The 16,976-nt window shown below is 39.5% G+C and overlaps 1 protein-coding gene across 6 annotated transcripts in view; it reads right to left on the reverse strand.

Annotated features, from left to right (window-relative positions):
* The window catches only part of ORMDL3 (ORMDL sphingolipid biosynthesis regulator 3), a 43,719-nt gene that overhangs the window by 12,175 nt on the left and 14,568 nt on the right, over positions 1–16,976 (reverse strand). For 3 of the 6 annotated variants that reach the window (XM_087892185.1, XM_034415808.3, XM_087892186.1), the window contains exons 2-6: positions 16,506–16,567; positions 13,341–13,398; positions 8,715–8,906; positions 3,361–3,512; positions 1,401–1,506 (exon numbers count right to left, since the gene is read on the reverse strand). In XM_087892185.1, the coding sequence (XP_087748311.1) occupies positions 1,401–1,506; positions 3,361–3,512; positions 8,715–8,888 (432 nt within the window). In that variant the 5' untranslated portion in view covers positions 8,889–8,906; positions 13,341–13,398; positions 16,506–16,567. Of the gene's footprint in view, positions 1–373; positions 1,507–3,360; positions 3,513–8,714; positions 8,907–13,340; positions 13,399–16,505; positions 16,568–16,976 lie in introns of those variants that run through there. The other 3 variants (XM_087892188.1, XM_087892187.1, XM_087892189.1) reach the window with 3 other exon arrangements.

Raw genomic sequence — 16,976 nt, forward strand, 5'->3', positions numbered from 1 at the left:
ATATCTTAATGTATTAAGCTTCTAGTGTTGTTTGTTTTCTTTCTTCTCCTTATGCCTGCAGAAGGAAAACACCTAGGTAGCAGTGTCTTTTCCCAAAACTATGCCCTCTAAATATGTGAAGATTCAACTCATGTAGCACTCCAACTAGCATAATTGACATGAAATGTACCTGGAAAGTAGGAAGTTGGAGGAAACGTGTTATTAAATGGACCTTTTCCTTTTGTAGCTTTTTGAAGAAATGATGGGTTAATAACGTTAACCAAATAAAAACCCATTTTCCTTTCTTACAGTAACTGGCACTGTTGATGAGAAACAGGCTAACAGCAAGCAGTCCTTAAAAGTAAAGACTATATCATGCTAGATGCGCCATTGCTGCTAGACATAAGATCATTTTTATTTTAACATAAAGATATATTTATGCAAAATCTGTTCCACCATATAGATGGTAGGTACAAAGAAAACAAAACCATCACCTTTGCTAGACATCACAATGAGTAATGAGAGACACTAGCTTCTGAGTTTCAGCACTGTCATAAATAAGTAGTAATCAACAACAGATCTTAATAATCTAACTACTACTGTTGGATTTCTGACAAAGAAAAATATTGGAAATGAGGCCCTGATTTTTTTTTGTTTAGCCACATTCCTTGTCTTCTTTACCTCTGCTCTCATGTAACTTCACAGTAAGTCATTTGTACTCCAAGAGGCTGGTCATTCACCTAATAATTCTCTGGCCAGGAGTGCCAGTGGGGAAGCTGGGTTTCAAACTGCAGCACCCACTGCAAAACCAGTGGCAAGCATTTCCTCTGCTCCCTTCTTCTCTTCTAATACCCTAATCCTGCCTCTACTTCATTAAAGGTATTTATAATCAATTGAGAGAAATCTGACTATTCTTTTCATAGGTTGCAGCTTAATATTTCTGACATAGCCCTTTCAATGAGCAAGTCAAACTCCCCCAGTGGGACAGTTTGACGTTAAAGTGCGTTTGCTATCATCTTAAGTCAATCTCACCTCGAATGATGCTTTTATTATCCTTCTGAACCAAAATCCTTTCCTACCAGAGAACAAATGATGAGTACCTTTTATATAGTAGTGTGTGCCTGCATCTATTTTCAGATTCTTGAGAAGAAATAATAACAAGATTAATTATCATACGTTTCAGCTTCCTCTTGTCTCTTTGCAAGCCCAGAGCTGGTTATATTTTGCTGGTTTTTGCAATCCTGTGCAATGTACCCATTGAGAAAAAAGAACTCTGCTGCAATCCTAACCTGAAGATGCAGCCAGAGTAAAGAAAGTGGGGTTCTCACTGTGGTATATCACAGCTCACCAGAAAAAGGGGGAAGGGAGAGAAAAGACCCCCCCACCCAAACTCAGTACTTGTTGATTCCAAAGATACGGACACCATGCAGCTGAGGCAACTTGGGGATCAAGACGCTCATCAAAGAGATGGTGTTGATGATGAAATGTAGCCGGTCATATTTTGTGTAGAAACTGGTAAGAAAATAACTGGAAAGGAAAGGAAAGGAAAGGAGTTTCAGTTTTGCAATAGTGCTTAAAATACTTTAAAATATTTGTCTCTTGTCCTATGCAGCTGGATGGCATCAAAGGGGGGGGGGAGGGATGGTACCTGCAATCTGATAGATGGCGACAAAAAGGATTATGGGACCATTTTTTCCAACTAGCATGTTTTATTAAATTGTATAAGATTTGGTGAGCTTTTATCCAATGAGTTGCAGCTCACAATTACTGCAGGGTTCGAATCTCGCCAAGGCTCAAGGTTGACTCAGCCTTCCATCCTTTCTAAGGTAGGTGAAATGAGGACCCAGTTTGTGGGGGCAATAAGCTGACTTTGTATAAATATACAAAAGGATGAAGGCTATTGCTTAATGCATTGTAAGCCGCCCTGAGTCTCCGGAGAAGGGCGGCATATAAATCAAAAATTAAAAAAATTAATTAATTAATTACTAAATGTTGCTCTATTTATTAATTAAAGGCAATTCTTGTTTAAAGACTGCGTTCTACAGTGATCATTTGTAGTTATGGTGGTGAAAAAATAATTTTGGAACCAATCCTGACATTTGATCAGGATGATCATCAGGATGATCAGGATTGATGATCAGGAGGATCATCAATCCTGATGATCTCTGCAGGTCTGTAAAGGAAAGCTGAAGTAAGACTTTAGTGACCAAATTGCCATTCCCAATTGTGGTAACTAAATGGAGATTACCAGTATTTCAATTCCACCCAGTGATTTTTGTAAATCCCAACCAAGATATCAGGAATGCCACAATATTATAAAGTGCTCTGATAAAAAGTAAAGATTACGTCTCAGAGTTATACGCAATTACAAATCTATCCTGTCTCCTGCGTTTTTTAAAGAGTTGGTAGAATAAAGAGCAATCCTACATGATTATTGATTCTGTGTGGCCCTTGGCTAATCCTTTCCACTAGGAGGACTGAAGGAAGGCAGTAAAGCAAAGTGCGCAAAAAATAAAATAAAATAAAATAATTGGCACTTGGTTTGTACTGGCTTCACTGATCCCTTCTGTTTTGCAAACCGATTTTCTATTGTCATCTGAGGATAGGAATTGGGGCAAGAAGAAAATAGGGATTCTGAACATTTGGAAAGAACTCATGTACAAAACTGGCTTCCGCAAGATGGGATGAAGATGCCTACTTGAGATAGGGGTTAAAAAGAGTTAACCCTGAGGAGGAGAAATTGATGAAAGCTGTTGATGAACTCAGGGAAGAGATAATGTCCTCATGACCTGCCACTGGTTTTCAAGTTGTCATCAGACTGGGCAGTACACAAAGCAATAATTGGTTTCCACATCTCACTACACTTTCATGTGGTTTTTTTTTTCCCATTAGTGTCTTGTGCAAACCAGAAAACTAGGTGTTCATTCAATAAACCATATTTAAGCATACATGCACTACACATATTGCCCCGAAGCAAGGTGTATTGCCTCAATGTAGGAAACAATGCTGGATAGATAAGCCTTGCTCTAATCCAGCAGGACTCTTATGTTCTTAGGTTATGTGATTTAGACTAAGGCTGTGAGCCAGTGGTTAGGAATGTGTAATACCCGCCTCCCCCCTCTGCTGACCTACAACTCTTGGCAAAAGTCTCATCAGCAAGGCCAACAGAGAGGGAGACTGAAAAATGTAATTCCAGACTGTTCTCCACCTGGCATAACTATGAGGTATCTATGACTTAGCCCATCTTGTTCTCAATGGTCTTCCATATAAAACAGCGCTTGAATCCCCCTGTTTCAGTGCAAACTGGAGCATTCCCTGCATGCTGAAATTGAAAAATAACAATAGAAGAAGATTTCCAACCACCGCCTCTTTGGTACTCACAGTACAATTGGTGTGATAGTCAAGAATTTGCGAGAAGCTGTGAACTGCACTCCGTAGTCCATCTGTTCCCAGTGAGTGAGCAGCCGTGCCTTCCCCTGATCGGGAGTCTCAAACGGCGTTCCTTTCACAGTGTGTAAGAAGATGTACATACTCTGTAAGAAAACATAAAGGTTTGGTAGTTTAGCAGGACTTTTGCTTGGCTGCACACTTTCTTTCAGATAGCAGTTTAAGCAATGAGAAAGGTGAAAATGACCTACAGTTCACTACACTACAGTACAGTACAATATCCTTGCAATGGAAGTGACATGATAAGGGAAAGTGCTGGGGTAAAGTCCAAAATCATTATTTCAATAAGAATTAGTGCATTTTTTTAAGTGGTTGTTTCACTGCTAAAAATTGCAGCTATTTCTTAGAGTGAAACTATCATTATGGGTGATTCTAGAGTCCATTCATTTAACAACTATTTGAATTTACAACTGCACTTCAAAAGTAAGTAATTTCTTGCATTTATGACCACGGCAACTTTTCCACTCTCATATGAACAAAATTTGGGCACTTGGTAACTGTCATATATTTACAAGAGTTGCAGCATCCTGGAGTCATGTTATTGCCATTTGTGACCTTCCCCGCTTTTGACCAGAAAAGTCAATTAGGCAAATTGGATTTACTTAATGACTATTTGATTCACTTAACAACCATAGCAAAAAGGCTTGTAAAATCAACTGCTTAACAACTGCCTTGCTTCGCAATAGAAAATCTGTTGCAGTTGTAAGTCAATGATGCAACAAGGGCTTTCTGTTTACCAACACCTAATTAAAATAATCTAATTAGACTTGGCCAAGGTGTAAAGGAGGACTGAAACTAGATGTCTTGTTCCTGTTCTGTTACATTAACCACATGTTTACTCCCAACCTAAGGAGAGGCGTCTCCCCAAAGAGCAAGAATATTAGCTTTGAGTGGACATGTTTTCTTAAGTGGGGAAGAAGGTATCAAGAGCAAACAAATAATCACTCAGATTGAAATTTTTTCACATCCATGGAAATGACTACTGGCAAGATTGATACTATAATCCTCCCTAGTTCTTTTTAACTTATTTCACTGGTCTGCAGCCGTAAGAGAAGAGCTGTGCCAAAGAGTTCTTCAGCAGCATCTACATTCTACATTTAGGCAAGAAAAACAAAATGCACAGGTACCACATATGTGGTACCTTGCTCAATAGTAGTAACTGAGAGAGGGATCTTGGAGTCCTAGTGGACAATCATTTAAATATGAGCCAGCAGTGTGCAGCAGCTGCCAAAAAAGTCAACACAGTCCTAGGCTGTATAAACAGAGGAGTTGAATCAAGATCACGTAAAGATCACTTTATAATGCCTTGATAAGGCCACACTTGGAATACTGCATTCAATTTGGTCGCCACGGTGTAAAAAAGATGTGGAGATCTAGAAAGAGTGCAGAGAAGAGCAACAAAGATGATTAAGGGACTTGAGGCTAAAACATATGAAGAACAATTGCAGGAACTGGGTATGTCTAATTTAATGAAAAGAAGGACTAGGGGAGACATGAGCAGTGTTCCAATATCTCAGGGGCTGCCACAAAGAAAAGGAAGTCAAACTATTCTCCAAAGCATTGAGCGTAGAACAAGAAGCAATGGGTGGAAACTAATCAAGGAGAGAAGCAACTTAGAAGTAAGGAGGAATTTCCTGAGAGTTAGAACAACTAATCAGTGGAACAACTTGCCTCCAGAAGTTGTGAATGCTCCAACACTGGAAATTTTTAAGAATATATTTGATAACCATTTGTCTGAAGTGGTGTAGGGTTTCCTCCCTAAGCAGGGGGTTGGACTAGAAGACCTCCAAGGTCCCTTAAAACTCTGTTACTCTATTCTATTCTTTTTCAGCATCATACATCAGAGGCAGCTGGGGAGCTGAACTACAGAGGATAGAACATAAATGGACAGCCAGATCTGGGGTATACAAATGGATGGACACAGATCAAGGAGAGAAGCAAGAATTAGTCTCCAAGAGGCTTGAGAGGATAAACTGACTGAGATACTTAATAGGCTGGAAAATGATATAATGAATGGTGGCCACTGGAATGATCAACATCTCATATCCTCTAGGCTAGTGTTGATGTGTGGAATGTGAACACCGGGCAAAGGTAGTGATATATTTTTCTCTCTGTGTGAAGCAGTCACATATGCCTGAGCAGGTGCAAATTTTCTGACAATAAAGCTGCGGTGGGAGAATTTGGTATAATCTTTGGGTTGCAAGATAACAGATGGCCTTATAGCCCTTATAGCCTACTCTATTTCAAGAGTAAAAACACTAAATAAAACTACTGCAGATTATGTTACATCTCAGTGGGGAAACAGGAGAGCCTAAATTAAATTTTTCGCCTTTAACAACAACCATCTGGCGTGCAAGCCCCAGTTGGCAAGTAGATTCTTGTATGACAAAATGGGTTTTTACACAATCTTTCTGGCCTGCAATTGGGCGTTCCACTCAAAGGCCACCGCTTATATAGCTCTGAAAACCATTTCAGCATCTAATGATAGACTAGTACTATGATGGCGAACCTATGGCACGCGTAGCCATATCAGTGGGCATGCCAGCTCAGCTCTGCTGGCATGGCAGACATGGCATGCGCCTGCTGGCCAACTGATTTTCGGGCCTTCTGGGCCCACCAGAAGTAGGGAAACAGGCTGTTTCCTGCCTCCGGACGGCGGGGTGGGGGGAAGGCCCGTTTTTCTTTCTTACCTGGCTCCAGACCCTTTCTATTTATCTGGGAAGGGCGAAAACAGCCTTTCCCACTCCCTCGGAGGCTCTCCAAAGGCCTGAAAGACTCCTAGAGAGGTTCTTAGAGAGGCTCTGGAGGCTGGGGACAGCAAAAAATGGCACTTCCTGTCCCACCGAGAGTTGGGAAATGGGCCGTTTCAAGCCTTTGGAGAGCCTCACGTGCCAACAGCCCGGGGGGGGGGGGGAAGGAAGATTGTGCGTGCATGCGCAGGGCTGGGCATGTGGATGTGGGCATATGCGCGCGCGAGCCTCCCCCACCCCCCCACTCCCCTCCTGGCACGCGATGGCAAAAAGGTTAGCCATCACTGGACTAGTAGGAATGGCCAGGTAGAATACTATGTGACAGAGTCAATTCCACAAAAGTGAAGTAATACAAACCACAACCAGAGACTCTTTCAATATTCCTGCCCCCAATAAAGTGGGGAATGGAAGGATTTATATTCTAAAAGGATGCAAATGACCGACTGTCTGCAAGGAATATAAATCCTTCTATTCCCTCACCATCCAGTCAGAGCTGAAGAAGCTTTTTGGACAAGAAGCGAAACGTCTTCAAAGAAAAAACAAGAAAGTCCAGCTGCCTCTTGAAAAAGCACCTTTGAGACAATCATGACCTAGATGACTGAGAATCTCCATAGGGATGAACCTATGTCATTAAAAAGTTTTTGAGTTGACTTTCATACTGTGGAATCAAACATGAAATCTATTCAGAGAGAAAGAACCCTAGTAGACTTGTGGTCATTCTCAGTCATTATATTGCTATAATGAAATAATAACTCCAGGCAAGTAGCTGAGGCCCCCAGCTGGAGAACTGATAGCTCTGTTTGGGTCGGGCTCATAATATGTATTTCCACGAGGCTGGCCACCCGGTCTGCAGCTAAAGTAGCTACTTGGCACTGCAGGAAAGATGAACTGAGGGGACATTACTCTGAAATACAAATCAGCTTAAATGACTGGCTGATCATATCATTGAAATGGGAAAAAACCCATTTTCCTGAAACTGGTCACCATTGTTACAGCTTTTAAGGTATTACTTTCTATTACATTTTGCCTTATGTTCTCCATGCAGTTCATTTGCATACCATTTTTGGTTTACTTATGCAATTTTCCCTGTTCTCATAACCAGAGTTTTTTTGGGGGGTTGATTCTCCCTCTACCTCATATATACAGGTAATCGTTGCTTAATGATTGCCCCATTTAGAGACCAAAGTTACAATACCATTGAAAAAGCAATTTTATGACTGGTTCTCAAATGACCATCACAATTTCTCCATGGTCATGTGATCATTCCAGTCACTTCACAATTCATCGAGAGTTTACAACTCTCATAATGTCATGTGATTTGCACACTTCATAGCTGGTTTCTGATAAGCGGAATCAACAGAGAAAAGAGCAGTAAAATGACAAGTTGTGGTCACGTAATGTTTTGTTCAATGATCCAGAATGATTCACTTAACAACTGGGGTAGAAGTAAGGTCATAAGTCTGTCACAATAATGTGATATCTTGCTTAACAGTTGCATCACTTAGTGATAGAATTGCCAATCCCAGCTGTAGTTGTTAAGCAAGCACTACCTGTAACCTAAAATGTTCATAAATCCAGGAAGAGTAATGTGAACATGTGTATATCAGTCAGATCAGACACACACTCATGGCTTCATATTTCACTGTAAAACAAATGAGCATTGCATTAATCTAACTCTATTCATCCTTTCTACACTGGACTTAGTGAATCTATCATTATGATTATACTTCTCAACACAGGGATAGGAAACCAATAATTCTTCTGAACCAATGCAATCAAAGGCAAGAGAGAGTAGGACTGCAAATCTCCAACCTTCCTAATTTTCCAACTCTCCTTTAAATAACTGTCTCCTACTGTAGGTAACTTGGGAAATGTGACTTAATCTTGATTATTCGCCAACATATCAAACTTGATTTTGCAAACTAATAAAAACTAAACCAGGTTTTTTTCTCTGAAAGGGAAATGGTAGTTTAAGCTAAGCATGATAGGAAGCAGTGTGAAGCAGTGTGAATGCCACTTTGACACTTTACTGGGCTTTGACTTAATAAACTAAGATCTTTATATGTGAATATTCTGCTTTAAATACCTCCCTCATCTTATTCCACTGTTACCCTTGTCCTAGGTGATGTGATGGACATTTTCATCAGATAATTGATCCTTGTCATCACATTATCCTAAATTGCCATATAAAGAACACTGAATGAAAATAGGAGCAGATACATCAAATGGGGCCCCAAATCAACAATTTTTTAGCTGAGATGTACGGCTAGTTTCCAAGTTGAGCCAGGAATCTATGTAAGATGATGAGATCCTCAAGGAAGCACTCAGGTCTGGGAAATGGATTCCAGATGGAAAATACGATACCCACTGGCTGCAGGGCCGTGCAACAATTGCACCTGATTTACTACAGCGACCATTGATGCAACTGTTCCCCCCTTCCCATTCGCTCAGAGAGCCTAGAGAGGGACCATCACTTTTGCTCCTTCCACTGCCTGTTGCAGAAGCACCTGTTTGTGAAGTCAAAGAGCACCTTCATACCATGTTGTGAATGAGGTTGGTTAGAGTCCAGACAACAGGGACACTGAAGAAAGGAATGCTGAGCAAAATCACATGCAGGAGGCCAATTCCCAAGATGTAGGAGAGCCAGATGCCGCGGCTGTTCATGACTCGGGTATTTGGGTTCACTTCGCTGTGAGCTGTGCCCACATTCATCTTTCCGGCACAGCAGCCCTGGAATGGAGCACAGAGCAACAAAGGTGCGTCAAAAGACAATATGCAACTTCGTCGTGTCAAAGAATATCATCAATTTGCTTTCTTCTATATCAGTTAGGCAATAGTTCTACCATCAAACTCAAGATGCAGACTCACAGGTCTCATAGATGCCTGATATTTTTCAAGACAGACTTTGACAGCTGTGATGAGCATGTGAGCACTGCTCTATGCATCTGCACTCCGAAGAGGGGAGAAAGGAAACAGGCATGGGATTGAATACTTTCCCAGCCCTTGTTGTTTAATTGCACTGGGTCTACAAATCTCATCACTTTCAGTTAGACATGGAATTGTGGTTCCACACTGAGAGGATACCATGCTTAGAGATACCTATTATTTTCATTAAAACAACAACAACCCTTAGGAACTTGATCCATAGAAGAAACATAAAACATTTGAAATCTGTATGTACTTCCACTTTGGCTCTAGCATCAATTCTGGATCAGCTGTAAACATCAGCATTTCTTTCCTTCCCCCATTCCAATCAATGATTGATTTGAAACAGATGTCAAGCTGCTAGTTCTTTTGAAAAGCCTTTGAGTAGTTAATTTTCCTGCCTCAGCCTGGCTCCAAGCTTCAGGATCCAGTTCCCGGTGCCTGTCTGGAAACATTAGTTATAACGCCTCTCCCTCTTCACCATCTGTATGGGCATCAGCCAAAATTAGAGGTAAGGACCCCAATTGCGTATGCTAACATTATCATTTCATTATTATAGCTTGCAGAGGTCTTTTAAATGTAGGAGGAAACATGACAATGCAGTTGAAAAGCATTTTTACAGAGAAAAAACTTATTTTTTCCCAAATAGCCAAACAAATGCATACAATGTGAACTAAGGAGAAGAGTGAGGTGGCTAACAATTTGGGAGTGATGAATTTTCATGGCTCCAGAATGTGTAATTGGTTCAGGGTTGAGAAAACAATGGGAAAACATTTTTGTTCTCCTGTTACTCAGCTTGAAGAGAGTACTGATTGCTTAATGGCATATTTTGCAGAGGAAAAACTTATTTTTTTTCCAAATAACCAAACAAATGCATACAAGGTGAACTAAAACCAAGGGCCTTGGTAGTACAGTGGTCTAAAGCACCCTGTTATTAACACAGCTGCCTGCAATTACTGCAGGTTCGAATCTTACCAGGCTCAAGGTTGACTCAGCCTTCCATCCTTTCTAAGGTAGGTGAAATGAGGACCCAGTTTATGGGGGCAATAAGTCAGCTTATGAATATTGTATGAATATACAAAAGTATGAAGACTATTGCTTAACGCATTGTAAGCCGCCCTGAGTCTCCGGAGAAGGGCGGCATATAAATCAAATTTAAAAAATATAATAAAATAAAATAAAACCTCCAGGGGGAGAGGAATTTATTTCCTTTTTTTTTATGTGGTGGGAGTTGAGAGATTTTCATGGCTCCAGAATGTGTAAATTGTTCAGTGGATGAGGAGAAAACATTTTTGTTCTCCTGGAGGAGAGCACTGATTGCTTTATGGTATTCCTTGCAGATTTAAAGTGATTCATGGGGCATCATGTGTGATGTTTTTATTTCTATATGCTATTGTAGGACTGCCCTCTCACTAAACAATTTTTGGATTGCTTTATGAATATAGGATGGCTTTAAACCGCTTTGTTAGCATCTAACAAAGGGAATGGAACTGGTGTGGCATGGAAGTAATCTGAGGGGATCCTATGTATGATTTCCAGTAACTAGAGGGTAAAGGACTTGAGTGATCCTGTGTGGCTTTGACACACAGAAGAAAACTAACATCGTGAAGGCTGTTTTCTAGTTGTGCAGTGAGACCAGTGCAAAAATCAAGATTAAGCAAAGCTAGACACAATTCAACAAGAATAGAAGTAAAATGGTTTAAATATGCCTGTGGCAGAGAAGAGGGTCATCATTAACCAGGTGTGATGCAATCACTGTATTTGGAACTGTAGAATTGGGATGGTAGAAACACCCAGGAGCATAGAAGAGTTCAGAGGCAGATGCATAAATAAATGTCTTAAACGTATTTATTCATATGATAAATCATATTAACTATGTACAACAGAGATCAAGTCTCATGAGGAACAAACATGAAAAGAGAGAGATGGAGAGAGCGAGGTGGAAAAGGTTGGAGGGGGTTTTATACTCAGGGTAAGCCCCTCCTTTCCACATAGGGCTGGAGACACTCTCTGCCTCCACTGGTGTCTATATGACACATGTGCCAATGGCTTGCAAATACTTGACAGGAACTCCTGTGCTTCTCCCAGTAAAAAAAAAAAAAAAATGCTTTAGCAAATTCACATGTGCATTCTATATGTTACTTCACCTGTTAATTCTGTATTAACTAGTTCAACACTAGCACACTGTGCTTTGTATTGGTTTCTGAAGCAGGTTGCTTGGAGGTTCAAGTAAATGCTGAATTATTAACATCTCACACCAGGCAGGGCCAATAATGACTCTGACATAAGACTCTGAAGTGGAAGGGAAACTTTTAACACTTTGCTCTAATGCTTTATTGCATCTGTTGTGATGCAAACTGTTACCCCTTGGCATTGCAATTTGCTTCAACACTCTAACTGAATGAACATGAAGAATGCAGAACTTGTTAAAACCAAAGACTTTCATGTCCCCATATTAGAGTTTTGTTTCAACTTGGACCTGACTGTGCCAACTATTTATTTGGAGAAGACAAAGCAAACACATAAGGACTAAAAAAAAAGAGGACAAGACATTTACAAGCATATCAAGTTTGTCTTTCATTAAGCTGAACACTGTTTTTCCCCCTAAAATATTTTATAAAGCATAATCTTACAGTGAGATTTGTATTTACCACCAAATAGGTGCAAAAGTTTATGGAGAAAAATAAAAAATAAAAATAAAAAATGTGTTTGCTAGGAATCAAAAATGATTTGATGGCACATAGTTGGTGTAAAAGAGCTCTTTGGATAGATGGTTATGAAAGGAACTTAACCTGACACACTGGCAATTTTAGAGTCAAAGCACATCTATCGCCCCACTGAGATTTAACTTTTGAGAGGCAGGGATAGTGGCTGATATGCTACGTGTCACATACTCAACAGGTAAACAGTCTGCAATCATATCTGTCCATTACTAAAACAAGAGACAGATGCTTAGGATATCAGGAATTTAACCAAATATCTTTTGTGTACAAAGCACACGCTATACCACTGGGCCAGGGCTATTTTGTACTATTCAAAGCCGCCTCCTTGAAATCCCTACAATAGCCCTATAAACGGAGATTAGCACTTATCTCAGTTAATATGCAATAAAACTGCAGGTTACATTTTTTTTTCTTGGCATGTGCATTGCATACATTCTTCTCCTGTTCTCCCTGGGAGATTCTCCTAGCTTTTTTTTTTCAAAAGCAGTTTCTATTTGCTTCTGTGACTAATGGATTGCAATCAGACCTTATGCATCACATGGTCCATGGCTCTTAAATGCTCAATTTTAAATATAGGCTTGGTCCTGGTGTGTTTCAGGCGTCTTCAACTTTGTTTTCTCCTTTTTTCTAGCAGTTTACCAAAAGGAGAGGGTGGGAGGGTGTTACAAGTGAAAATGCTTCTTTCTACAATGGCTCTGAACCTTTTATGTTTAATTATTTAACAATTCTTCAGGCCTATTTCTAGTTCAGGCTGGCCTAGTGATTTTTCCCTCCATTTTTATCCAAATGAAAAATCAGTAGTTGATAACAATATGTATGGATTTTTGACTGTGAGCAGAAATTTTGTTGATTTTTTTTAACTGTGAAAAGACAGGAACAGGGTTCCAGAAGCATAGATTTTTCCAAAGGACAAAAGTTCCAGAAATATACAGAGTCAATTCTCTTTCTTTAACTTGAATTATGACTAAATAAGCATATATTTATCGAGGAACTCACCTCCACTACATTAGGAGATATTGCCATGCTGAAGTTTTGAAACTTCAGGGATGGCTGAGTTATTTGTTTAAAGGACTCAGTGAAGAAAAAAGCAAGTTATAGAAATTAGCCTCTTGAAAGAGTGTTATAAAGTCTTTAAAAGCATACAGGTGGAATTTTATTTTACTGATGATTGTAACACTGTAATGTATATGCAATGGTCAATGCAAAGAAGAAGAAAAAATGTAAACTCTATGTTTCCAGGGCCATTTAGTGACTCTGCTAAGAGAAAGTTTCTTTTTCTCTTAAAGTGTTTCCATTTGCCACAGGGTACAAAATTCAGGTTACTGATCTGTTCTGGATATAGGTAGTCCTTGACTTACCACCACAGTTGGAACCAGAATACTGTTTCTAAGCAAGGTTAAGTGACCATTTTATGACTTTTTTGCTATGATTGTTGGCTTCACAATCCCAATTTACTCAGGTTTTCTGCAAATTATTTAACTAATCCATAAATTCATGAACTTTCATTTTTGCTTACCTCTCTGGCAGGGCAGGACTGATATATTTGGAAAGAACTAGATGTGATGGCAACAATTCTGTTTAAACAAAAAAAGAGAGTAAGGGAGGGAGTAAAATTATTTCTCAGAGAATAGAGCATGTACTGTGAAATTAAAAAAAAAAAATCTTCTCCCTGCATAGTTTTTCTCCTCAGCTATGCTTAGATAACAAAAATGACATCTGCTAAACAAAATATGTCAAGTAGTAATATTCAGCATTCCTTATCCACAGGTTTATTTTGCTATTTAAATTGGGCTTGTCTCTGTCTTTATATTTAATGAGGTAATTATTTTAAATCCATTTCACCCAAGTGACACAATGCTCCATCTGAAGATTGTATAAACAACTCATTGACTAACCCAAAAGGGCAATCATTTGTTAGTTACATAATTCATTACTGTAAAGAAAGCAGAAGAGGTGCGTGTGACATTGCTTTAAGGTAGTCAAAATAAAGTATTGTAAAGCAAGGATACCATGCACTTAAAACTTTTTTCTTTAAAAGGAAGAACATTTACTTCTTTATCTCACAGATGAAAATATCCTACCATTACCTTGATTTGGAGCCAAAGTTTAGCATTCCCTTCTTCAACTTAGTGCCCTTGAGAAATTTGGGATGTTCACTCCCAATTAACAATGTTGGCAAGGAATGATGGGATCTGATATCAATCACATATGGGATATCTAACTTAGCATGATCAGGCAAGTGATAAACCTGCACTTGGACTGTTTCCTTCTTCCTCTTCTGGAATGTCTACATAAGGCCAACTATGGTTTAGTACAAGAGTGAAAATATGTGGCCCTCTAGCATTTGAGCTACAACTCCATGTTCTCACCATGAATCATAATAAACAGAATTGACAAGGAGTTGGAATCCAATAACATTTGACAAAGTGAGAAAATTAGTGGACCAGAGGAATACTGTCAATATAATTTATTTGGACTTCAGTAAGGCATTTGATAAAGTAGACCATAACCTACTACTAGATAAAATAGAAAAATGTGAGTTAGGCATCACCACCACCAGATGGATTCGTAACTGGTTGACCAATCGCACTCAACGTGGAGTCCTCAATGGAACTGCATCTACATTGAGGGAAGTATGCAGTGGAGTACCCCAAGGCTCTCTTTTAGGCCCAGTACTCTTCAACATCTTCATCAATGACTTGGACAAGGGGATAGATGGGGAACTCATCAAATTTGCAGATGACACCAAACTGGCAGGAATAGCCAACACTCCAGAAGATAGGCTCAAGATACAGAAGGTTCTTGACAGACTTGAACATTCGGCGCTATCTAACAAAATAAAATTCAATGGTGAAAAAAAGTAAGGTTCTACATTTAGGCAAGAAAGACAAAATGCACAGGTACCATATGTGTGGTATCTCGTTCAATAGTAGTAACTGTGAGAGGGAACTTGAAGTCCTAGTGGACAACCATTTAAATATGAGCCAGCAGTGTGCAGAAGCTGCCAAAAAACACTGTCCTAGGCTGCATAAACAGAGGAGTTAAATCAAGATCACGTGAAGTGTTAATACCACTTTATAATGCCTTGGTAAGGCCACACTTGGAATACTGCATTCAGTTTTGGTTGCCATGATGTAAAAAAGATGTGGAGACTCTAGAAAGATGATTAGGGGACTGGAGGCTAAAACATATGAAGAACGATTGCAGGAACTGGATATGTCTAGTTTAATGAAAAGAAGGACTAGGGGAGACATGATAGCAGTGTTCCAATATCTCAGGGGTTGCCACAAAGAAGAGGGAGTCAAGCTATTCTCCAAAGCACCTGAGGGTAGAACGAGAAGCAATGGGTGGAAACTAATCAAGGAGAGAAGCAACTTAGAACTAAGGAGAATGTCCTGACAGTTAGAACAATTAATCAGTGGAACAACTTGCCTCCAGAAGTTGTGGATGCTCTAACACTGGAAATTTTTAAGAAGATGTTGGATAACTATTTGTCTGGGGTAGTGTAGGGTATCCTGTCTGGGCAGGGGGTTGGACTAGAAGACCTCCAAGGTCCCTTCCAACTCTGTTATTCTATTTTAACATCTAGGGGGCCACAAGTGCTCCCCATTCTAAGATTGCCTGAAAAATTATGTTCATAAGTTATACTGTTCTATTTGTTCTGACATTCTTTCTAGTTAAAACAAGCAACTGGAGAGAAAATGATAAAAGACAATGCATATAAGTATCTTTTAAAATATGATTTATATGGTTGCCCATGTCACATAGATGACTTTGGGTGGTGTGCAAGTATTAATAGTATGAAAACCACAGTGTACAACTCCCAGTGTACAAGCTCCCCCCCCAATATAAAACAATGACTCCCCTCAAATGTATCAACAACAGCAGAGCTCACTTAACATCTTGATCCAAATACCTGGAAAAACAAGGCAGGTCTTCAATGCCACATGAAAAGCTAATAGGGTTGGGACCACCCAGATCACCAGGAGGATGTTATTCCATAAGGCAGGTACTGCCATTGAGAACTCTGAGTTCCAACAAGATTATATTATTTGATGGAAGAGACCCAGAGCATGCCCTCTCTGCTGTTTCTGGAGGCTGGATAGAAACAATGGGAGAAAGACACTCCCATAATTAGCTCGGTCCTAGGCCACCGAGGGCTACAGATGATAGCCAGAACCTTGAATTATATCTGGAAACCTATGGGAGCCAGTACAGTTTGCAGAACAGTGGTATTACCTGGGCATAGTGAGAAACATCAAAAATTATCTGAGCTACTCATTCTTGGAAATTAACAAAAATTTCTGGCTACTCATTTTGACCTTCAGAGGATGATGGGGGGGAACAGCCATTTAGGAGAACACAACTAGTTTTATATAAAAAAGGAGGACTTATAAATATTCTAATATGGGATTGTGGAATATGACTGCCAGTTGGTGAATGCTAAGCCATTTCTGGGGGGGCAAGTCAACCCATCTGGAATTTTGAAAGCATGCAATGAACATGGAGGATTTTGTCAACTGATCAGCTGTCCCTGCAAAGGACACACAATAATAAAACTGATATGACTTAGAAACATATCTTCACCTCTTGCAGATTATCCAGGTGGGTACTAAGCTTAAACAAGGGTCAAGCAGTCCCCTTTATTATTCCATGATAACTTGTTTTAAAAGGCACTTACTGAGTCAATAGGCACACGTACACGTAACTATTGATTCATGTGACCTTTTCCATCTGGAGCACCTTGAAGAAATATAAGAAGATGAGTTAATTGGGCAATATAATGTAAGCATATATTTATATTGATTCAGTTTACAGAATTGCAACAATGGAAACAACTGGGCCAAATAACTTAAGACAGGAGGCACAGCATTAAAGCTAATTTCATTCAAATCTTTGCAAATGCCTTCCCACTTAGGAGGCCTACTGATATTCTATTAGCTAAACGTAAAAGCCTATAAGAAAGAATTCAGTGCACATCACATTTGCAATGCCAAAATGCTGCTCTTTTACAACTTTTCCCTTTTGCTTCAGTGGGAATGGATGTTGACAGATGAGAAGTTGTGTCCATGTTTTAATATGCTTTTCTTTAAAAAAAAAAGATGATAGTTAGTCTCAGGCAACCATATGTAATGACAAAAAAAAACCATTG

The sequence above is a fragment of the Pantherophis guttatus genome, chromosome 4 (genome assembly GCF_059756535.1).
Source record: "Pantherophis guttatus breed Tessera chromosome 4, ASM5975653v1, whole genome shotgun sequence".
Lineage (NCBI taxonomy): Eukaryota > Metazoa > Chordata > Lepidosauria > Squamata > Colubridae > Pantherophis > Pantherophis guttatus.